Source organism: Cryptomeria japonica, chromosome 6 (assembly GCF_030272615.1).
Source record: "Cryptomeria japonica chromosome 6, Sugi_1.0, whole genome shotgun sequence".
NCBI lineage: Eukaryota > Viridiplantae > Streptophyta > Pinopsida > Cupressales > Cupressaceae > Cryptomeria > Cryptomeria japonica.
In genome coordinates, this window is record NC_081410.1 from 42,146,716 (window position 1) to 42,172,414 (window position 25,699).

Sequence of the window (25,699 nt, forward strand, 5' to 3'; positions counted from 1 at the left end):
CGTGTTTGGACGAATTGAGACATCAAAGGCATGGTGAAGGACGAAATGAGCATGATAGAGCATCCAGACTTGATCAAAAACAATGAAATGATGAAGTTTTTGCCTAGAGGGTCAAATTCGCTCCTGTCCCTCACTGAAGGACCAGAACGAAATTCTTCATAAGGTACGATCTGGGCAAAGATCAAGCAAGTTTTATGTTTGAAGACAAGAAAGGAGATGAATTGAACCCATTGAAGACAAATTGAAGATTATCAAACGTCAACAAGGGACCCAAATGCCCAAGTTCGCTCCTGTCCCTCAGGAAGGGACCAGAGCGATTTTTGTTTTAGATGATTTTCTTGCCCAGTTTGGATGGATCGCAAGGCATGGATGAATGGAATGGAACATTGCGAATCCGTTGAATATAATTTTTGAAGGATATGAAGTAAAGTGAAGCCTACAAGAGTAAGATCGCTCCTGTCCCTCTCCAAGGGACCAGGGCGATATAATGGTTATATTGCCGTTCCTCCAAGTTCAGGACATTCCAAGGCGAAGAACAAGGTGGCAAGGACGTTTTAAGACATCTCCATCAAGCACAAAGATACAAAGGTCGCCAAGTTAAAGAATTTGCATCAAGACACCTAATTCGCTCCTGTCCCTCAGGAAGGGACCAGAGCGATATTTCCATAAAGGCATAGATTTCAAAAGTTAAGCAAGTGTCAAGCGACCAAGGGGATCAAAAAGACTACGTTTTACACGATGAGGACAATTGCAAGTTGGAGAACGCAAGCATGAACCCAAAGACTTGAAGTTCGCTCCTGTCCCTCTCCAAGGGACCAGAGCGATGTTTATTATATTAGCCAAATCCCTCAAAAATCACGTAAGGTCAAGGATTTGCAAGGTCGTATGAGGTCCAAGGCATGATTAGAAGGTGATATACAAAGACTTCAAACGTTCAAAGATCCTTAAATTGAACACAGAAGCTATATCGCTCCTGTCCCTCTCCAAGGGACCAGGGCGATTTGTATGGGATCCTTCATTTTCCTTTAAGTTCATGCCAAGTCAGGGTTTTTCGGGGTCACACAAGGTATAAGGTGTCTTTTGAAGATGATATGCAAGAGTTTTGAACGTCAAAGTGTTACCAATTTGTGCAAGGAACTCATATCGCTCCTGTCCTTTGGACAAGGACCAAGGCGATTTCATTAAAACACTCATGATCCTTTAAATGCATGTCAAGGCAAGTGCACGTGAGATCAAGGACGTCCTTCAAAAGGCAATGAACGAAGAATCAAGGTTGAAAGATCACACATTTTGGCTAGATCTTCCAGATCGCTCCTGTCCCTCTCCAAGGGACAAGGGCGATAATCTTTCTAAAGTCTAAATACCTTGTAAAAAAATCAAGTGGGACAAGCATGGAATGAACAAACAATGTTATTATTCGCCCTACAATGAAGATTAGAGATTAAAGATGCCAGGTCAAGGAGAAATTATAAGGATCGCTCCTGTCCCTCTCCAAGGGACCAGGGCGATATTTGCCAAGACACATGTTATCCTTTAAAGATCACGTTAAAATAAAGTTGTACAAGGTTTGAAACGTCTTCTAAAAGGTGATGAAGGAGGAGTTGATATCAAAAATGGAGAATTTCAAGTGAAAATATTTGGATCGCTCCTGTCCCTCTCCAAGGGACCAGGGCGATATCACATTTAAAGACATTCCTTCACACAATCAAGTCAATCAAGCTCGAAGGACTCAACGAACATGCCAAATCCAACGTAGAGATGAAGATTTTGGACGTCAAAAACGCAAGGATCAAGACTAAGTTGATGGATCGCTCCTGTCCCTCAGTCAGGGACCAGGGCGATGAGGTTTGTACTCTTCCCAATTCTCCAATTTTGGCGTTCAAACAAGTTTTTGAATTTATTTTTAAATGCTAAATCCGATAGGTCTTGAAAATTTAATTAAGTGGCATTTAAAAATAACGCATAACATTTATTAATTAATTTTGCCTTTTAAAGGCATAAAGTTAATTAATTATAAAAATAAGTTGAGCGCTTGAGTTTATTTTATGAAGGTCGGCCCTTGTTATTTATTTAAAAATCATTTTAATTGCCTCATTTTGGCAAAGTCGGCCTAAAGGTGAATAAGGGGTTAAGCGCCTATAAAGGAGGAGTAGTTCATGTCATTTTCACATCATCGTTTATCATCTTTTCATATGTGATTTGGAGAAGGCAAAAGAGGTGCGAGTTTCTATCCAAGGAAGGCGCAAACATCATCAAAGGAAGTGCGAGCTTGAAGTTAGAGTTAGGGCGAACTTGCTATCATCACGTCAAAGACCCCTCCTCCAAGATGGCGAATTGCTAAAGAGGATTGTTTATTTAGAGAGAGATCACGTTGAAGCCATCTAATTTTGATTTTGCCTAGGCAAATTCCTTGTTTTGCATTCTAATGTTAGCTCTCAAGAGAGGTATGGCGATATGGATTTATTGTTTTTGAACGTTGATCGTCATAGCTTAAATTTTGAATTTTGAAATTTTGAATTCATAGCTCAATAGTCGTTTTTAGGAAATGATTAATAAAGGACTTATCATTAAGTTTCCTAAAATTTGCTCTCTAATTTATGTTATGTATTGCAAAATCATGGTACTAATTTTGAAATGTTGTGTAGGCATCAAATGGAGATCTCATCAAGGAAAATCAAGCCGGATCAAGGACGGTCTTCGTCGGGACGATCAAGCCAGGACAAGGGCGACCTCTTCCAAATCCAGCATTCCAAGGCAAGGTACATCAATCGTCCTGCACATCAAGGACACATGGAGTTAGGACAAGGGCTCGTTGAAGAAGCAAATAATTTTAGAAGAGTTAATCAAAAATAACTTCTCAACGCTACCAAATTGAGTATCAACCAAGTGTCAGACGAGGTGGCATCCTAGTCATCACGTCTCCAATCAGTGAGGTCCACCTCAGCATGTCCAGATTCAATGTACCTAACTCATGGAAGGTGGCACAAACTCCGATGTACCTACCCCGGCTATCCATTGGTCGATTTTTCTAAAAGGGACATGTGTCCAAGCAATACAATTTTATCATTGGTCAAGCATTAAATGTTATGTAATGGTTGTAACAAACCCTAATTAGGGTTTTCATTGTAAAATCTTGGCCATTGATCTTGAATTGATCTAAGCCATCAAATTGTATTGTGGGCACTATATAAGCCCAGGTATTTCATTTGTAAAGGCTAATTAGAAATAATTAGCAATTGTTAGAGATAGTTTGTAAATAGTTAGAATAGTTAGAGAATAGTTGGAAGCAATTAGAGTAGAATAGGAGGACAAGGCAAGAAATTGTTGCCATTGATTGTAAGCAAATTCCATTTTCATTGAAGTAGTGGTGAAATATGTCGTTTTCTTGCAATTTGCATGGTTTCTTGTTGAGTCTTCAATCTTAGATGGTAGATGATTAGATGAATGGAGGAAATGTAATTGATTGATGGTGGAATTCGTATATCCATACTACTAGCAGTTTGTTGATTGCAGACTTGCCTTGTGTAGTCAACTGGAATCGTTCAGCTTAAGCTCAATTTCAATTTGTTGCCTCTTCATTGATATGCATCAACTTGGATGGTATCTATGCCTGCGGTGATGATTTGAACATCATAAAGCTTCCCTTAGAAGATCGCACTAGTCTTGTGTAGATGTTCCATTGATGTCAAAACAAGATCTAGTTAGAGTTTCATCAAAAATCAAGTCATTGCTCCTACATTCTTAGTATTAGGATTAGATCCTCTCTTCGCCCTTATCCTTTTTTTCATTTTTTTTCAAATCTAAGTTAGTAAGAGCCTGTGTCCAGCAAAGCAGATCGGAAGTTCAATCATCACATGTAAGTCCCCTTGTGATTCCAGCAAATCACATCATGCCACGGCGAGCTTATCCACATGTAGAGACCCTACTAAAAGGAACCTTGGAGTCATCTTAACTGATCCTTTATGCGAATCTTCAGCAGTTAGAGACTATTTTCTCAAGAGAGGATAAGATACCCTTAGGTATTTTATTCTGTGTTAGGCTGTGTACAAAATACACGTCAACAGTACCCTAAACCTTGGTCTAAAATATGAGAAAGTTGATATAGACCTACATGGATTCACAGATTTTGATTGGGCTGGAAGTGTGACAGACAGGAAAAGCACTTCAAGATGTTGCTTCAGTCTAGGTTCAACTATGATATCTTGGATCAGCAAGAAGCAGTCTTTAGTAGCTCAAAGCTCCACCGAGGCAAAATACATCGCAGCTTCTATGGCTGCCCGAGAGGCAGTATGGCTTAGGAAGTTTCTTGTGGGGTTGTTTGGAGAACCTATGAAACCCACTACTATACACTGTGACAACCAAAGTTGTATAAAGCTCTCAGTAAATCAAGTGTTACATGACAGATCCAAGCATATTGAGATTCCATACCACTATGTACGAGATATGGTAGACAGGAATGCAATCCAACTAGAATATGTTTGTACAGGAGATCAAACTGCAGATATTCTGACCAAACCTCTTTCCAGAGTGAAGGTTGATCACTTCAGAAAAGGTGTAGTATAATAGAAAGGTAATTTGCTTTGTAATCTGTATTTGCATATCTATAAGATGTTTAATGTGTAAACCTCTTTGTCATGATAGGACATCTCTGGATTTTATCCCCTGGGCTCATATCTAAGAGATGACGATCTCTCAAGATAATGAACACTTGTATGGAGACCATATAAGGTGACGATCTTATAATGTCCAAACCAGTTATCATGTTGGATCTCTGGTGGATCATGGATGAAGCCATGATTGTGTTATGGTAAAACATTCATATGAAGTGTTAGTGCACTTACCATAACTTGGATAAAGGTGAGAATTGAATATTTTCTCATATTATTATTCTTAAGTATTACGTGCTTAGGTAATACTGGTATCACGTGCTGAGGTGATCTCTAGTCATCACAAGACTAATGTGATAGACATTTTGTATCACGTGGATAGGTGATACTTCATATCTCGTGAGTAGATGATATGATTCCCTAGAAAATTAAAATATGTAAAAGAATGCTAACTATAAGTTGAATTGTGATGCTTGATACACTACTCTTATTTATCTTACCTAGCTAAGAGGGAGTGTTAATGTATAGATAGCTTCGGTAAGATAAATGATTAATGTATAGATAGCTTCGGTAAGATAAATGATTGAATGAGAGATAAATGAAGTCTCTCATTCAATCATTTATCATATCGATTATTAAAATGAATAAACTCAAGCATTCAATTGATAAACATTCCTTTTATATTAACTATTCATTATCATAGTATCCCAATTTGATAATCTATTTGTATTCACCGATTGACAAATCGAGTTAACCTTTGCAAATACGACTTAATGATTATCGATTAGACTATCGATTGATATTGATATTAGTCTATGTTTGCACCGATTAAATATCGGGTGATATATTAAACTTACACTGATTATATCGAGTGTTAAGGATAGTGTTAATATAACCATGCACCATTTGGCATACACCGATTATATCGGGTGTTAAGGATAATGTTAATATAACCATGCACCGTTTGGCATACACCGATAATTATCGGGTGTTTGAATATGCACCAGTTGGTAAAATAAAACGCCATGCACCATTATAGTGAGGGGGAATGATCAAGTGATGTCTTGATCGGCCATGTCCAAAAGACATGGCTAGTCAAGGCATCGCTTGACCGTACCCAGCCCACTATATATGTCAAATGAAATGTGTGAGAATGGACATTGAAATTTATAAATGCTCCTCCTCTCCTGCCACATAAAAGAAGACAATCAAATTTATATAATAATTCAGTAATAGATAAAACAAAATATTAAAGTAGAATATAACTTGCATATTGAATGTAAATTGAACATCATTTACAATAACTCCCTTATTAATTTTGCATGCATCCCAATGCACTTCAGAAACCAACGCCTAGCTTAGGAACTTCGATTTTGTCTAATAAATTCAAAGCTCAACCAAAGATGCCACAAACTTACAGTGTATATCGCCAGTACTAGGAAGGATGAAAGAGCCAATACCCATAAAGGTCAATCGCTCCAGCAGAGAGGTATGATCGAAAATGCACTTCAGCCACAAGCAAACCAGCAAGTTCCAAAATCGCTCCAAACACCAAAAAGGACTAAGATACGCACTGAGAATATAGTAGATTACAGCACACAGCTAGGTACTATGTTTCGAGTACGAAACCGGGAAGCACTAGGGAGATGCACTCCGAAGCCTCAAAAGTTCTGACGCCAATCCGACAACATAACATTGCAAATTTTCAAGATACCAAGAATGGGAGCCCAAGGCTCTTATTTATAACCTCACACCACCAAATTCAAATGCAAATTGTTTTGAAATCATCTTTCCCCATTTGCATTTCATTACATCTCACGTGGACCCCAAGAGTGGTGCCATTCCATAAGTCAAACCTCACGCCAAAAAGCAAGGACCACGATTTTCACTTGGCAAACACTTGAGATGAAATAAAATAATCTCCCTTAATAATTTGACGTCCCCTTCTTAGACATAAATTTCGCCTAGCACTTAGGAGATATTAGGCATTATTCCCAAAGTCAATAAATCGGTAGTAATTAATCAGATTAATTAAATATTAAACCTTAGGATAAGGAAATAACATTTAATTGTCACATATGACTCCAGTACTGATTACTGTCAAAACTAGGATGAAGCTGAGCCAGGAAGACCACTGAACTGTTGCGGGATCAGGACCCTATCCACTGCCAGAAATAGAAATATGCCATACTGCCACTTACTAAAAATAGTAAGTCATGAACTACTACTCTAAAAAGCATGATCATCGCGCCCAGTGACAGAGCATGGAGAGCTCAGTAGGACAGTATCACCAAAATAGCCATTCCCTGACTTACTAAAAATAGTAAGTTCTCGCCTCATCAATGCTGGACCCTCATTCTTCATTCCACCTAGCCTACGGGTCTCAAGAATAGGCTAATGGACCACTGGGAGGTCATCAACGAGAAGGGGACATTACATCGAAGTAGTATCATCTTCCTTACAAATCTACAAAACAAAGCAAGTATAGTATCAAATACATAACATATGATCTTCACACACATCTTGTTTTAAATTGACCTCACTCTGATTTTATGTGGTTTTCACTAAATCTGATCAAGAGGAGGCTAATAATAATCAATGAAATCACTCTGTGGAGGGTAAATTTGTGTTGTCTAATGATGAAGTCCATTAGTTGATATGTCTCCTAGCTATGTACATTCGCTCCCTCTTGCTGTATGATGAATTCGCTTTCCTAAAATATCAGATTTGTATCTTTAATGTCTTATTTCACCCTTGTGCTGCAGCAGCTCAGCTATGTTTTAATGAAATTCGCTCATGTATTGATAAAATTTGCTGCCTTGCTAAACAAATTCGCTAAGTCTGCTCTCAAATTCACACTTGGAGAGAAGAATATGTTTGAATTGGTGGCTAAAATTAATGTTTTGACCCTTCCTTTATAGGCGCTTTAGGGTAAAAGAGGTCTCTCTTACCATAAGGCCAACTTGATTTAAAATAACAAATCACCTTTCCCATGCTAGTCGACTTCACCTCTTGCCATAATGCTTGAATTTGAGGAATTCACTCAAAACAAGGGCAAGGTACATGATTTCAAAAATTTGCTCCATATCCTTAGCGTATAGGGTCAAGGTGAGAAATTCGCTCCATGTCCTCTCCAAGGTACATCAATTCATAATTCGCTCTAGGACCTTTGGGAGGTACACGACCTTGGTGAAAATTTCGCTCTAGGACCTCTCCAAGGACATGACTTGGAAATTTTCTCTAGGACCTTAGCAAGGACATGACTTGGAGAAATTTTCGCTCTTAGACCTCAACAAGGTACACAATTTGGAAAGTTCGCTCTCAAGCCTCTACAAGGTACATGATCTCCCCAAGTTCGCTCTTGACCCTTGGCAAGGTACAGGAGCTAAATGAAAAAAAAAATTGCCCTGAGTTCTTAGAGAGGTATAGGGTCTCATGTCCTTAGCAAGGTACGAGGTCTCAAACAAAATTTTCTAACTCAATTCCCCAACTTTCTTTTACTCTATTGGATCATACCCCAAATCTTTAAGTCTTCTCACTTAAAACATGTTAACTTTTAACCTTCAAGAAGGCTCGAGGAAAAATTCACTCCAATCTTGAGGTAAAGGACGGGGTCTAAGGCAGGTTTGCTCCAGCAAGGTACAGGGCCTAAATGAAATTCAAGGAGGACACCATTCAAACAACCAAGGCTTTCTCTTGCAACTACAAATATGATCAGATAACACAAGAAACCTAGGCATGATCCAAGGGGTTCTAGATCTACTTTAATGCTCACAACCAACTGTCTTCACAACACCCTAAGGAGACCAACCTGACTTGATGACCCTCTAGCTACCTAAGAAACTCTATCCCTTCAATGCAAAGATTAATAGAAAAGACTCTAACACAACCTAGGACTAAGCAAAAAGTGGGGGTCCCCATTTGCAATGGGGTGATGTGTGAAAACGTCACAACATCTAGCACCACCTTGAATAAATGTTCTTGAACATTTCAAAGATGAAGACTCAGTAAATACTTAGAACCTCTGGAAAATTCAACCCAACTTATCAAGCGACTAGAAAGTGCACTCAAAGAGGAAGGAGAATACCAAACTGGATCAAGACACTTTGTCTTTGATTACCCATGTGTGTGCAAGTGTATTCATTCCTCTCAACAAGAACATTATGAGTCCCAAGTTCCATCGTGATTAGCTACGTAGTTTGTCTAAACTTCATAAGCATCCTGGATAAAGCCTCGCTGCCAATCGGACGTCTATAGCCCCGACGAGGTTATCGTTGTAATCTCACGAATATTGCTCCATTGCCAGCCGGGCATCCATAGCCCCAATGGAGTTACTCACATGTTCCCATAGACAATTTTGATATTTCATTTTGTTATACTTTTTTTTTTCTTTTTTTATCTCATCTTTTCACTTTTGATATTGCTTTCATTTTCTTTCATTCTGTCAATTCCTTTGGCTCGTAAGCAATGAAGCTTACTTGGGTTTGACGATTACAGTGGCGTTGAAGCTAGACTTTGGATTTTTCACTAATCACGGCTTCACCTGAAAATCATAATGACTCAGAGCTTATTAGTGTGTAAAGATATAGTAATCAATAGATGTCGGTATCACGACATAGAAAGTGATTCTCTTCCAAGACAAGTACAAGTCCTAACCAAATGATACAACCGGAGAGGAATAATCTCAAATTCAAAGCATTTCATGAGCAGATATCCAAGAAATGGACCAAACATAAAATCCAAAGTTTTACTAGCACATCAGTATACAGTGCAAATGCCTTTCTCACAAATGAAGGTTCCCACTTAGGACACTTGAACTAAGCAAACCAACTGACTCGAAAGCAAACTAAAACCCAAAGTAAACTAAGCTAAAGCACACAAAAATAAATCAAACCACACAAAGGCAAACCAAAAGCAAACGAACTAAAGAAAACAAACAACTAACTCTTTGAGCCACTTGAGAATCATGAGTCAAATGACTCAAGGCAAATTAAGAATAAGGCTCAACAAAGGCAAACTATCCAAAACACATGAAAAGAAAACGTACTCTAAAACTATATACAAGACTCCTAGACTTGACACGACTCAAATAAGCGAAATATTTACATGACTTTGCATGATTTCTCAAGGTATGCAACAGGAGCGTAGCAAAAGTGATGGTTCGCAATCGAGAAAATTCATCCTTAAATACAGAAAAGCGAGCTCTCACCATGCGTCTCTCATATTCGGGAAAGGTTTCATGTAAGATAAGCAATTGAGGCAATTCGTCAGGACCATGATCAATCCAGATGCAAGTTGTTTTCCCAAAACCCCCGTAATCAAATTCATAATTTTCAAAACTAGGATTAAGGAAAGAGACAACCTGGCATGTTTTAGGCTCGGATGGAAACTCTTACGTGTTTGCCCCCATCCCATCATAAGAAGAGAGATCATTAACCGCTTCAAGCACCAATCCACGAGCATTCACAACATGTTCACCCTCACTTGCAAGCTCTTCTTTGAATAAGCTTAGCGCCCCTTCGAATATCTCAACTTTCTTTACTTCCATCATGACATCTTGCTCATCTCTATGCATGAACCATGCATCCTCATGAAACTTTGTAAGCATATCTTCGAAAAATTAAAGACGCCTTGATAGATTGAGCTTCAGACATCTCTTCTAGTTGATCAAATACTATCTTTGGTCGTATCTCATCCTCAAGCATTGTCTCGGGAGGCCGGAGTTGATGATGAATCACATCACTCGCACTAACTTGTTTGTCTTGAAAAATTTTTGGCAGTGATTCCCTTTGTATTTCTTCCATGAGATCCTTCAACGGCCCCTCAAAGAGTATGAAAGTGATGTCGTCTTTGAGTGCCACCTAGAATTGTTCTTCATACTTGGGCTCATTCATGATGATTTGTATTTCTTCATTCAACATCTCTATATGATTGTCTTCTTCAAGGGTATTATTTGAAACTTCTTGCAATTCGTTCTCAAGGATCTCCTTTTGTAGCATGAGCAAAAATTCTTCAAGGAATTCCTCTTCTTCTTGTTTAATTGCTTTCTCAACACTTTGATCATCACTTGCCACTACTTGAGCATTCTCATTTGTTTCTTCAACTTTCATTCCATGATATTCTTCTTCAGGTGCAATGTATGGTGAGATTTCCATTGCAATACATTGATCATCAGGTGAACTTGTATCATCAGCATGCAATTGTCTTCCTTCACTGTCTGGTGATGTAGTAATGCCTTGTTCATATGTTCTTCTGAATTCAGCTTCAAGGTGTACACTCCAAGATCTGTTCGCAATACACTCTTCTTCGGATAAGATTGGCATTCCAAATTGGTATCTGACTTGGTTGATAGCCATTTCGCACAATAAGCAAGTAAATTCGGAGTGGGGTGTGTTATGAATCCTTAATGAAAAAGTTCGCTCCATGTCCTTAGTAAGGTACATGCCTTCATGAAAAAGTTCGCTGCATGTCCTTAGCAAGGTACAGGGTCAAGGTGAGAAATTCACTCCATGTCCTCTCCAAGGTACATCAATTCATAATTCGCTCTAGGACCTTTGGGAGGTACACGACCTTGGTAAAAATTTCACTCTAGGACCTCTGGAAGGACATGACTTGGAAATTCGTTCTAGGAACTTAGCAAGGACATGACTTGGAGAAATTTTCGCTCTAGGGCCTTAGCAAGGACATGACTTGGAGAAATTTTCGCTCTAGGGCCTTAGCAAGGACATGACTTGGAAATTTGCTCTAGGACCTTAGCAAGGACATGACTTGGAGAAATTTTCACTCTTGGACCTCATCAAGGTACATAATTTGGAAAGTTCTCTCTCAAGCCTCTGCAAGGTACATGATCTCCCCAAATTCGCTCTTGACCCTTGGCAAGGTATAGGAGCTAAATGCAAAAAAAAAAAAAAACGCCCTGAGTTTTTAGAGAGGTACAAGGTCTCATGTCCTTAGTAAGGTACGGGGTCTCAAACAAAATTTTATAACTCAATTCCCCAACTTTCTCTTACTCTATTGGATCATACCCCAGATCTTTAAGTCTTCTCACATAAAACATGTTAACTTTTAACCTTCAAGAAGGCTCAAGGAAAAATTCACTCCAATCTTGAGGTAAAGGACGGGGTCTAAGGCAAGTTTGCTCCAGCAAGGTACAGGGCCTAAATGAAATTCAAGGAGGACACCATTCAAGCAACCAAGGCTTGCTCTCGCAACTAGAAATAGGATCAGATAACACAAGAAACCTAGGCATGATCCAAGGGGTTCTAGATCTACTTTCATGCTCACAACCAACTGGATTCACTCCACCCTAAGAAGACCAACCTGACTTAATAACCCTCTAGCTACATGAGAAACTTTATCCCTTCAATGCAAAGATTAATAGAAAAGACTCTAACACAACCTAGGACTAAGCAAAAAGTGGGGGTCCCCATTTGCAATGGGGCAATGAGTGAAAACATCACAACAGTGCCCTCAAAAATACCTGTAGCCCAAGAGTCCTTAGCATGTTCTATTGAAATCAGCACTCTCCAATCAGCAATAATCTCTATTAAAGAACATAAACAAGGTCTCTTGTATAGGTCACCCATGAATCTCGGAAGCTTTTGCCACTCTGGAGTATTCTAATTCTACAACATTGTTCTTGCATGGAAGGTACTGTATGCCGCCTGGAAGGTACTGTATGCATTCGACCAAATTGGACCGTTTTTCTCTTCGCATTCCGATACCTCTTTTGCACTCTCGACCACACGCAAGCTCTCTACGCGTCCACCTTCTGGGTCTTCCACGCCTTGGTCACCTCCATTCCTATAATTTCTCCTTCCTGGAGTCTTCGGCTCCAATCCTCCTATTTTTGATTGGTCTGCCAGAGATAGATTCCTAATCCTATACAGGTTGGTTTCAAAAATTACCTCGCCCTCAAGATCTTGTACTACCTCTTCGTCATGTTCAGAGTGCTCAGATGGGTTGTTCTCAAACTTAGTTCCGAACTCTTCACTCGACATCGAATGTGCGGCCTAGTTGGCGAGATCTTCCTCCACTACGTCTAGAAGTGGTAGATTCTTCGCAACCTCTACCAATTGGTTCCACGTACCCGGTTTTTGTCTCTCCCGACTATGGCTCCGACTCTTACTTTGCCTTTCCGGACACATCAAGCCTTCAACAATCTCCCTTAGCCATCGTCTCTGCTCACTTTGTTCTTTTATACGTAGGGATTTCCCTACCGATCCTTCCCCTACCTCTCGAGTGGTACTAGTATGCCATCGGTCTTTGTTCGGTCGTAGGGGCATTAATTACCACGAGTACAACATTTGCTCGTATCCTTCTCTTCCTCTTCCCTACGGTTCCGTTCTTCGTACCTCTGTAGTATTTGTTGTTGATGATGTTCACGATTGGTTTCCTCCCTTCGCTCTTGTAGTTCAATGAGGTTTCGTGCCAACAACCTCAGAAGACTCCCAAGAAGATCAAATACGATAGGATTGACTGTGAGTTCACCACGTATCGTGCCTTCAAGAAGAGCTCTCTCTCAAGCTTCCCTCTAAACATACTGGGTGACCACAACCTCCCACAGGTCCACCAAAACTTCCATCAGTTGATCCTCCAGTGCTTCTACCTACATCACCTCTTCGTGTGTATCACTTTCAGTAACTATCAATTGTTGATCAAATGGTCGATCCATTGGTGTTTACCGCCTGCCACCATATTGATCTTCGAAATTCGTATCGGCAATGACGCCAGAATGTTTACTGCTACAGTGCCAATTTAGATTACAAAAGTAAATAGAATAGAAGTGCATAGATATTATTCATGGGGTAATTCACAGAACATAACAAAATTCACAATATGGCCAAAATGATATATCTTTATTGCATCAAATAAAATGGATGTACAATAATCACTCTACCCGGGGTTCCCTTACAACACAACATAAATACTACTCGGCGGTTGGCGGAGATACCAACCATCACAAAATGCCAACTAACCCCTGCAGGAACCCCACATGGCCAATTAACTAACATAAACAAAATATTATTCCTATGTCGGTATTTTACCGCCAACACAAACTACAATTATTTTTGGGCGGTACTAATTACTTGCCATGCTCTTGAACCATAATTGTTATCTTCATTGAAATTATGAGAAATGTGTATTTGGCATTCTTTATTACTGTTGATTGCAAATATGAGATTGTCACATACATGGTTGTATGTAGATGATGAAATCATCTACGTATGATCATGCATGTTATAGAATTGAATGTTTAGAAGTGAATCTACGTAATCAGTTTTCAATTCCAAATAGATAACAATGGTGCATCTCAAGAGATTGAATTCAATAATTTGTTGTCAAGTTATTTTTCATGAGTATATAAGCATATGTAATTACATATAACTGCGAACTATTCGTGAATATATGTAAATACACATACTCATTCTGCATGTATTACACATCTTGCAAATCATTCTCTCCTATTGTTATCATGTAAAATGAAAGCATAGAAACAAAATTAGATTAAGCAATAAATGAAATATTATAATTTCAAATCATATAGTTTGCTTTATGCATCATAAATTGCATGCGATTAAATAAAAATAAAAAAATCATTAAATACATTATTTGACCATTATTGAAAACAAGAAAAGTGAGTGCATGATGTGTTTCCTGAAATATATGTTGAGTTGTTTTTTCTGTGTATGGCTGTGTTTGGGAAAGCTTATCTTCCATGAAGAGGGTGTCGAATGTGGGACTCGGAGAAGTGAATGCATAGTAATTCACAATTGTTACAAGTACTTTGGCCAAAGTCAAATTTATTGCCTAGCATAATTAATTCTCTGCCACATCCTGATTGCATTTTAGCATATTTGAGTAGGAATTGCATGTAGTCAGGCTTGCACCAGGATTTCCTCCCTACCACTTCCACATTGCTAGGCATTTTGAGTAGGGTCGATAGTTCTTTGAGCTAGGAAGGACTCTGAGGAAGCTAAAGCTTCATGGTTAGGCAGAGAAAGCGCCACAACTATGATCTCGTCCAAGGATCTCCAAAAGACTGAGTCATAACTATCAAAGGACTTGTGATTTCATTATGATCTACATGATAAACATTTGTTTTGTATTGATCTCTACGATGTAATGTGCATTTTGATATTGAAATTACAACGGAAATTATAATTTTAACTTGTTAAATTCTACTGATGTAATTTATGTGGAATTAATTCTGGTAGAAAAACTTGTAAGGCTATGCAGGTCCTTACACGCCTGGTGAATCAGACTTATCTAGTAGGGTAAGGTGAATTGGATGTCTCTACTCGACCCTCTTCTCTTCCCACAGTAGTCAACTGAGGCAAAGTCCATACCTAGGGGGGAACCTCAAGTACCACTGAAGCCACCAATGGATCGGGATTTATGGGAAACATGCTCCCAAACAAGGCTTATTTATCCAACTAAATATGATCAACAGTTTCCACAGTGAGCCCAGAATGCCATCAAATTGTCCAAGACCAATCGTGAGCAGTCATGACCTAAATTCTTCTAACTATAATATAATATAATAATTATTATATTACATAATGATATAATACAATAATATACATAATAATCATAACATATTAATATAATATCATTATAATATATTAGTATAATAATATAAAACAATAATATATATAATTATCATTAAATATTACTATAACATAATTATAATATATTAATATACATATTATAATTATTCTTTTATATTATAAAATATTATAATATTAAATTATTACTATTATATTGATATATAATATAATTATAATATAAATAATAGTAATAAAATATTAATATTAATACTATTAACATGTGTGGGGATGGGAGGGTGGCTAAAGTTGAGCGGGGAAAATTCTATTATTATTATTATTATTATTATATACTCTTTTTAAAATCCAATTTTTTCCCCATTTTTTCAAAAATCTAATACCTCTGGTTTGCTGATTTCTTCCCCAAACGATTTTTGCTGCTATGGTTTTAACTATCATCATCTAATAATAATTTGTCTTGATTACATTTACTCTATCCACGAAATATAGATAGATAATAAAGCCACCTTGCTGGGTCCAAACCACCCCCAAAACAACACTGGATCTTGCCCACCACTGCAGGATACAAAGCATGTGTTTGTGGCCATGTGACCACCCACCTAAGATTTGCGGGAGGTTGGACCCTCACCCATAATCTCAGCTAGTAAAAATCCGGAAAAATGAGTGTGCAAAAAGAATATAGCATTTTCTCTACCAATTTTCTTGGTCCATAAAAGCATATATTAGATATAATAGATATCTATATGATGAAAGGATTCAAATCCAGAATTTGAAAGAATCATATACCAATGTCGAAGGTACACACGACAAGGAAGGATGTCATCTCGCCAAATCTGGTTTATATTGTAACGACCATAACGCTGGAAAAAGAGTTCCTTCCTTCCTACAAATCAAATGTAAGATATTTGAATAGACTGGTCGGGGATACAAGGAGATTTATAAAAGCCTACCGAACCTCCTAAACATGAAAAAAACACTAATTCATCAATATCCTACCTTTGCAACGTACTTGGAGATATTCTTCATCACTATACCGACAACAAACTACCTGTCAAATCAAATAATTTCATTTTTAACTTGTCTGCAACTATTCACTCAGTGATCACTTACAGAGAATATATATGTCGTCAAGAAGCCATTTCACCAAACTTTTATTGATAATAGAAAAAAGGAGATCTCTTACAGCAGGATGAGAAAAACGTTTTCCAGATATATCTTCTGGTAGTGCCTGAAGAAACAAGATAAATTTGTAGTGATTATGTGGCCATACAAAGCTTGTTCAACCTATACCCCATCAATTTATCTGGAAGATTGAAGTTACAAATTACTGAGAATGCAGGCATGGTGAAAATCTCTAGACAATGCATGCTTTACATGCACATAGACAACATACCACTAAAAACCGAAATTCATGTTCCCTGTCAATGAAAGCTGGTACCTGCATAAGTTGTCAATGTAAGAAGCCTATTTAGTGAAGTTGCCTGCACAGGAAGAAAATAAATAGTGCCTAACCTATGTTTAAATGTCTGTCAACTAAGGTGATAAGTACCATCTTTTCATCTACTCTTTATTATGCAACTCTATCAAGAAATCAAAATTTTGTTTTATTCATAGTTACAAAATTTAACATGATCGTTTCAAAACAATTAGTCCTTTATAATAATTATATTTACTGTCTCCATACTGCTGTGGAAGAGGATTAAATAGTTTTTGCATTCCACAGCCTACCTCTGATTTATGTATTTCAAACACTGTCACAATTATCCATTCTTCAGCACATGGCTCAACACTCAAGCTGGAAATCTCCTGCAACCAAGTGATTAATAAAGGAAAAGTTAACCTCAGTTACTGCCTCCATTATATATAATCTCTTATGACATATTTTACATGCACCACAACTATCTTCATGAAATATTTGCATACATTCTTTATAACATCTATTATAAATGTAAACAACATATTTTATGATTTTTTTTTAAATAAACTGTTAACAAAGGACTGTACAGCAGCTATTATTTGCCACCATTGTGTACATGTGGGTTTGTAAGTGTAGTTCTGTATGTATAAATGTGTGCCATGCCACCTTCCCTAGATGTGCAAATATATTTAATTTCTAACACTTTGATTAAGCTCTGATAAACAAATATTTATAGCCCAATTTCAAATACAACATTAGAAAACCCACAAATAAGAAAATTAGCACAGATAAGAACTCAGTTCTAAACACGACAGAAAATTAAATAGTTTTAAAAAAAAGTGCATGCTAGCCAATTTCACACAAAAATTATTTTGCTGCAGAAATGATATAAATATTGACCAAGCGAATTATATCAAGAATCAGAGTGACAACTGGTTTAACATTCATCTAGGAGCAAGGCTGACACCCTGCGTGAGATAATCATTACCAGCACAGTTTAAAACCCTGGTCAAAGGTCACCATTGGGAATAAATAATTGCCAAAAGGGCCTAAAAAGCTAGGCTTAGGTCCCGATCATAGGATAATCATTACCAGTACAATTAAAACTTTTAAACCAAAAACTAAGGTAACTGCCATTGGCTAATCACTACCAGCAAGACCTACCTGCACGAAGACACTCATTATGAAGGTCTAATATGAAGGTACTTGTCATGTTGTAAACACACACACCCCATTGCAAATGGGGACACCCACTTTCTTTTTACTTCTTAGCTTAGTCGTTTTTGCTTAGTTGTCTTAGCTTGGCAATAGTTTTAGTATCTTAGCCTTTGTTTGGGGTTCGCAATGTCTTGTCGGTCGGGGTTAAGTGTGTTGATCAGTCCTTGAAATGACTTAGAATGCAAAGGTTGTCCTTGAAGGTGTGGTCGAGTCACGAATTCAATTTTCAAGTCCAAAACCCATGAACAAACGTCAGGACTAAGAATTGAGGTCAAAAGTTGTAAAAGTTGTCATTTTTGTCAAAAGTTGTCAAATCTTGTAAATGTTGTCAAAGTTGTCAAAATTGCAAAAAAAATGTCATTAGGACAAATTGTCGAGAAATTGAAAAACTGAAATGTTAAGAGTGAAGATGGTGAAAAATTCCAAGGATATGATAACTAGACAAGGAAACTTCCTTGTCAAGGTCGGATGACCTTAAGAAGGGAAAATAACAAAAATTTGGTAAAAAATCCTTAGAAAAAAATGCAAAATTCAAGTGCAATCCATGTTGAAATGTGGAATTCAACGTTGAGATGTTAAAATCCTTGTTTGAGTAAGGAATTACAAAATTCAAATTCAAATTTCATGGTTGAGTGTGGAAATTTACAAAATTTGTTTCAATTCCTTGTGTGAAGTGTGGAACTCTAAATTCAAACATTCAATCCTAAGTATAAACATGGAATTCCAAAATTTAAATGCAAAATCCAAGTCTTAGCATGGATTCACTTTCAAAATTAATATTTTCTTTGCAAATCCATTGGAAAAAATTTCACAAAGTTGTTTGGATTGCTCTAAGTCATTGTACTTTCTTAGGAGAATTCGTGGCTAGTGAAAAATCTTAAATCCTACTTCAGTACCACTATAATTCTCAAACCCATGTGAACTTCATTGCTTACGAGCCAAAGTGTGGAAAGTACATGAGAAAAAAAAAACAATATCAAAAGAAAAGAAGAAAATGAGAAAGCAAAAGAAAAAAATCAAAAAGAGAAAAAAATATCAAAAACTTGGCTTTGGAAACATACGAGTAACTCAATCGGGACCATGGATGCCCGGCTAGCAATGAAGCAATATTCGTGAGATTACAACGATAACGTCGTCGGGGCTATGGACACTCACTAGCAGCGAGGCTCTATTCAGGATGCTTTTGAAGTTAGGACTACTCACGTAGCTCATCACGATCGATTCTAAGGTTACAATGATCTTGTGAATTGGAATGAATACATTTGCACACACTTGGGTAATCAAAGACAAAGTGCCTTGATCCAATTTGGGATTCTTCTTCCCCTTTGAGTATGTTTCCTAGTCATTTGACAAGTTGGGTTGAATTTTCCAGAGGTTCTAGGTTTGGATTGAGTTCTTATCTTTGAAATGTTCACGAACATTTATTCAAATTGGTGCTAGTGTTATGTTGCAAGCATTCATGCCCCATTGCAAATGGGGACTTGCTGGTGTGTGTTTTATCATTCACCCGAACACAGAATAAACTGTCCAATGACACTCTATCCTCTCTTGAAAAATCACCGCTTATGCTAAGATTGCGAGAAGATCATATGGCGATTCCAAGGATTCTTTTGTCAGGTCTTGATGTGTGGATAAGCTCAATGGGCGTTGTGATATGTTGGTAATACACAAAGGGACTTATACTTCAACTAGTATCATTCACAAGCTGGACTTAGGCAAATTTATCAATAAATGCTCTTTGTTTTTGGATTTTCTGATTTGGGATTTCAAAAAAAAAAGATAAAAAGGAGGGTTTAGGAATTCTAACTAGTGCTAAGAACTCAAGAGACGGTGTAGACTGGGTGAAACCAATAAACGACACTTAGTTTCACCACACTTAGGACAACTACGTAAAGCATGTGCAATCTGTTAAGGTTGTGCTCAAGATTTTCACACTTATGAATAATACCAATCAATTGAACAATATTACTCAAAGTAGAAGTTAAGCATCCACATCAAAAGCTCAGGCTAACTTTACACATTGAATGAAAATCATCCATTCAAAGAAAGTATGAGCAAAAGTTTCACCAATCTAAACTATCAATCCTTCATTCATCTAACAACTTCAAAGCAAATCTATTCTAAGTGTTGAATAAAATATGCAACCACTTGATAACAATAAGACTTCAAAACAATACTGATAATGAACTTTTTATTATTCAAGTAGCTCTATGCAACAATTTCATAAATCTCTCCACACAATGAAAATGAGAGAATGAGAGTTTATATAGAGTTCTAAAAAATGAATGAATGACCGAGACCAATCTAAGATCAACGGTCAAGATTAAGACAACCTAACCCTAATTAGGGTTTCCCAAAATAAAATTAATATCCAGTGCATGCAAGACAAGTGGCACAAGGTGCTATCTTTTAGAGTTGCACCCCCTTTTCCTGTTGAGAGGTAGAATGTTCAATGAACTTGGACACAATTTGATCAACCTCCTCCATTGTGACATGTGGTAGCATACTGACCCTAAATTCCAATCCTTCCGAATCATCTGCACATATAACAAAAGTGATTTCCCAATCTAGTTCCTGTTTCTGGAAAGCATCTCTGATGGACGGGAGGTTTGATGCCTTAGACAAATTCTGCCTCAAGATTGGTTCAGTGGAGAAGATTTCTTGTGTCTTGACCTTTAGTTTTCCCAGCCGCATATCCTTCTCTCGGATGGTTTATTTCTCAAGCACTTCCACAGCTACAAGGAAAACCTTGTCTTGAATTTCTTTTATCTGCTCCTCAGCTCTATCGGCATCAGCCTTTACCTTCTCCAAGACTTCACTCAGTGCAACCAATGTCCAATGCCAATTGCTGAAATCATATGCTGCCCCTGCTTCAATTATATTCCCATATATCAACTCTTGTTTCGGAACTCCTTTTAATGTTCTAAGGCATGGGATAATTTTGTCTTGAATGTCTTGAATGTCAACCCATGTTTTTGCCATGCTTGCAATCCTAGAGAGTAAAGAGGAGGTTTGTCCATATGTCAATGCTAACCCTCCCACAAATGTGGCTGCCTCTTTACTTATGCTTTCCATCCATGCCTTGGTCTCTCTGGCTGTCACTGCTTCTTCCTCAGAACTTATGACTGTTTCTTGTGAATTCAAGAGTGGAGGAGCTTCTGGATTTGCTTGATCAAGCGGCTTAGTCAAATGCTGAATATAATCCCTTAGGCGCTCAACTTCTTTCTTATATTCCTTCTTTTCTACTTCCTTGTCCAATCTTGCCTTCATGGAAGCAACTGAATTATCCAAGTCTTCAGCTTCCTGCTTCTTGGTAGTTGGTCCCAAATTGATCATGGTAATTTCATATTCATGAGGATCAATATCCTCTTTTGCTTTATCAACCTTTGGCACAGCTAATTGCATTGTCCTGCAGCCAGCTTCATCTCTCTAGATGGTGGAAACCTTTTGGTCAGCTTCTTTACTGCAACTTGTTATAATCTGGCCAAGAAATCTGCCATATCATCCTCTTCTTGAACTTCTATTTCTTGTGTCTTTACTTTCAATCTTTCCTTCAACCAATCAGGAACAGTGGACTGCTCAATGCCTTCCACTTCTTGGTTGCCTCCTTCACATGGTATACCTCAAAGGGCGGAAATCATTCCTTCTTGAAATTCACCTTCCTCAACATCCATTTCATTATCCAACTCCAATACTTTTGTGTCGGCAGGAGACGGAGGCTATTCATCTTCTTGATGGATTGACTCTATGTTTTCTTCATGAACTGGGGAAGGAATTTCCATCTCTGCCAATGACTCATCAATAGCAAATATTTCATTTATGTTTGTTGATGCGGCAGAACGAGATGGTTCTAGCCTATGTTTCTTTTGAGTGGGTCCTTCATTCACAATTGCCTTCCCTTTCTTTTTAGCACTTTCAATCAGCCTAGCACTTTGTGATGCATCTACATTTGAAGAATATTCTTCTGCTTCACCCATCAAGTCATAAGTCAAGGTTATATTTCTTCGCCTTAATCTATGACTCCGTTGATCAATCCACCACCTGGAATATTTTACAACTGGTCACACCAAGGTGGTCAAGTCTGCATGCTCTGGTTTTGACCATTTGATAGGAGAAAGAGGTGCATGCTCATCAAAGCTAAGCTGAGTGTATTCTTCATTGTCTTCCAACTGATCAGGCACAAGGAAAAATTCAGTTGTTTTGATCAAGCTTACTGGCAGTCTAGACCAGGCTTGCAAAACTCGGCGAGCAATTCAAAAACTCGCGAGTAATCGCGATCCATAATGCCGCGTGAGTTAATCGCGGAAATACTCGGGCCGATTTTTTTATATACTCGCCACGATTTTTTTGGCAAATAATCGCCGTTAATGGCCAAAACCCGCCCGAAACGCGGCACAAAATGCGAGAAAAATGCGACTTAAGTCGCAGGCAAAAAAAAAACCGAAGTCTTTATTCCATTTCGCGGCTCGCGCGACTCCGGAAGGCAAAAAACGCCATGCGATTTGCATAGGGTTTGCATTTGCACGCACGACCAGGTATCTTTTTGTATTGTTTTATTTCGAATACACAGTCATTTTGACTGTGTAATACACAGTCATTTGAAATGACTGTGTATTACACAGTCAAAATAACTGTATTGTTTGCATTTGCACGCACGACCAGGTATCTTTTTGTATTATTTTATTTCGAATACACAGTCATTTTGACTGTGTAATACACAGTCATTTGAAATGACTGTGTATTACACAGTCAAAATGACTGTATTGTTTGCATTTGCACGCACGACCAGGTATCTTTTTGTATTGTTTTATTTCGAATGACTAAGACTGTGTAATACACAGTCATTTGAAAATGACTGTGTATTACACAGTCTTAGTCATTTCAAATGACTGTGTATTACACAGTCACAGTCATTTCAAATGACTGTGTAATACACAATCATTAGTAATTATTACACAGTCATCAGTCATTTGAAATGACTGTGTAATACACAGTCATTTGAAAATGACTGTGTATTACACAGTCACAGTCATTTCAAAATGACTGTGTATTACACAGTCACAGTCATTTCAAATGACTGTGTAATACACAGTCATTTCAAATTTTCAAATGACTGTGTATTACACAGTCATCATTACACAATCACAGTCATTTCAATTTTCAAATGACTGTGTAATACACAGTCATTTCAAATTTTCAAATGACTGTGTATTACACAGTCATCATTACACAGTCACAGTCATTTCAAATGACTGTGTATTACACAATCACAGTCATTTCAATTTTCAAATGACTGTGTAATACACAGTCATTTCAAATTTTCAAATGACTGTGTATTACAGAGTCATCATTACACAGTCACAGTCATTTCAAATGACTGTGTATTACACAGTCATCATTACACAGTCACAGCCATTTCAAATGACTGTGTAATACACATTCATTTTCAAATGACTGTGTATTACAGAGTCATCATTACACAGTCACAGTCATTTCAAATGACTGTGTATTACACAGTCATCATTACACAGTCACAGTCATTTCAAATGACTGTGTAATACACATTCATTTTCAAATGACTGTGTATTACACAGTCATCAGTCATTTGAAATGACTGTGTAATACACAGTCATTACAGTCATTTCAAATGAGAAATGACTGTGTATTACACAGTCATTTTCAAATGACTGTGTAATACACAGTCATTACAGTCATTTCAAAATTTCAAATGACTGATGACTGTGTAATACACAGTCATTTTCAAATGACTGATGACTGTGTAATACAGAGTCATTTTCAAATTTTGAAATGACTGTGTAATACATAGTCATTTTCAAATGACTGATGACTGTGTAATACATTAATCATTAATGTACATTGTAATTAATGACTGTGTATTACACAGTCAATTGTGAAATACTCATAGTCATTTGAAATGACTGTCAACTGTGTAATGTCAATGTGTATTAAAGTATTTCATTTAAATTTAAATTTGAAGTTAAATACTTAAAAAAATACACAACCAATTAAAAATTTTAATTTTAGAGAGTCATCTATTAATAGATGACTGTAAATAAAATACAGTTATACAGTCATTGTAATTTTTGGATGTTTGTGATTTTTTTTGGTAACAATGTTATTTATCTCTAAATGTTGCCTCTCTTTTGCTAGGTTCTTTTCCACATCTTTTTGAAAGAAAATGGATTCAGCTTCTACAGTTAAAGTTGGTGGCAAAAAGAGAGACCCTTGTTGGAAACATGGGAGACCAGGTCCAAAACGAGGAGATGTTTTTTGCAACCATTGCAAAAAAATTGTAAAAGGTGGCATTAATAGGTTCAAATATCACCTTGCAAAAATTCAATGCCGAGATACCACAAGCTGTACGGAATGTACTGAAGAGGCTACGAGAGATGCAATAGCAACGCTTGAAGCATATGATCAAAGGAAGGCAACAAAAAAGAGAACAGCAGAGGCAATGGCAGCCCCAAGGGCAGATTTGAGTTCCATGGGGTCACATACAGATGTGGGGACATCTGGTTCTTCCCTTGGGCCACGGATACGAGAAAAGGGAACTTTGGACAGCAACATGGAAAACTTCTTTATTCCACGTAACACTCCTGGTGCACAACCTGGATTGCTTGGCACTGCATGGAATAAAGAGGCTCACCAACAAGCCAAGGTGGCGTGTGCTAGATTTTTTATCTACAACGATGTTCCGTTCAATGCTATTTCTAGTCCATCTTGGGACCAATTGGTCACCGCGTTGACTGTGGCAGGTAAGGGGTTCAAATCCCCAAGCCGTTACGAGGTAAGTGGACCGTTATTGCAGGATGAGGTCCAAAACACTCATGCATTAGTGGAAGAGCAAAGGACTATTTGGGAAAAGAATGGCTGCACCATTCTTTCTGATGGATGGACAGATGGTAGGAACAGGACACTCATCAACTTTCTAGTTGCTTCAGGAGGACAGTTAGTATTTTTTAAATCAATTGATGCCTCCAATGAAGTGAAGAATGCGGAGACCTTGTGCAACATGTTGGATGAAGTGGTGATGGATGTGGGAGTGCAGAATGTCATCCAAGTTGTGACTGATAATGCAGCTGCATATGTGGCAGCCGGCAAACTTCTAATGGCTAGACATCCGACATTATTTTGGAGCCCTTGTGCTGCCCATTGTCTTGACTTGCTCCTTGAGGACATAGGGAAACTAAGTTGGGTAAAGAAAGTGGTTGAAGATGGAAGGAATATCACGAAATACATCTACAATCACACATGGGTCCTGAATCTTATGAGAGAGCACACTGAAGGTAAGGATCTTGTGCGGTCGGGGGTCACACGCTTTGCTACCAATTTCCTCACCTTGCAGAGCATACTTGCTACATTGCCCAACCTGAAGCGGATGTTCGTGAGTGAAAGATGGTTGGGGAGTCCTTATGCTACAAAGCCTGAAGCAGAGAAGGTTGTGATTGCCATTTTTGATACTAATTTTGCCAAGATAGTGGAGGAGATCATCAATGTAAGTTTTGAAACTTTAATTGATGATTTATTATTTAATTTTCTAATATTTCAATCTGCTGATTTTGTTAGATTTTTTATATCTAGGTGTCGGAACCGTTGGTGAGGGTGCTACGAATGGTGGATGGGGATCATAACTCCATGGGGTATCTATATGAGGCCATGGATAAGGCCAAAGAGGCGATTCAACACTTGTATGGGTCAAACAAGACCAAGTATGAACCCATATGGCGCATAATTGATCGAAGGTGGAACCATCAACTCCACCAACATATTCATGCTGCTGCCTACTTCTTGAATCCCAAGTTTTTTTACTCTCCGAGTTTCAGAGCAGATGCAGAGGTTAGAATTGGCCTTGACACATGCATTCGGAG

At 37.8% G+C, this 25,699-nt stretch overlaps 1 protein-coding gene across 2 annotated transcripts in view; it reads right to left on the reverse strand.

Annotated features, from left to right (window-relative positions):
- The window catches only part of LOC131072140 (uncharacterized), a 148,989-nt gene that overhangs the window by 45,581 nt on the left and 77,709 nt on the right, over positions 1–25,699 (reverse strand). For both annotated transcript variants that reach the window (XM_058008210.2, XM_058008208.2), the window contains exons 3-7: positions 16,904–16,981; positions 16,569–16,613; positions 16,359–16,403; positions 16,172–16,223; positions 15,962–16,058 (exon numbers count right to left, since the gene is read on the reverse strand). In XM_058008210.2, coding sequence (XP_057864193.1) covers positions 15,962–16,058; positions 16,172–16,223; positions 16,359–16,403; positions 16,569–16,613; positions 16,904–16,981 — 317 coding nt within the window. The remainder of the gene's footprint in view (positions 1–15,961; positions 16,059–16,171; positions 16,224–16,358; positions 16,404–16,568; positions 16,614–16,903; positions 16,982–25,699) is intronic.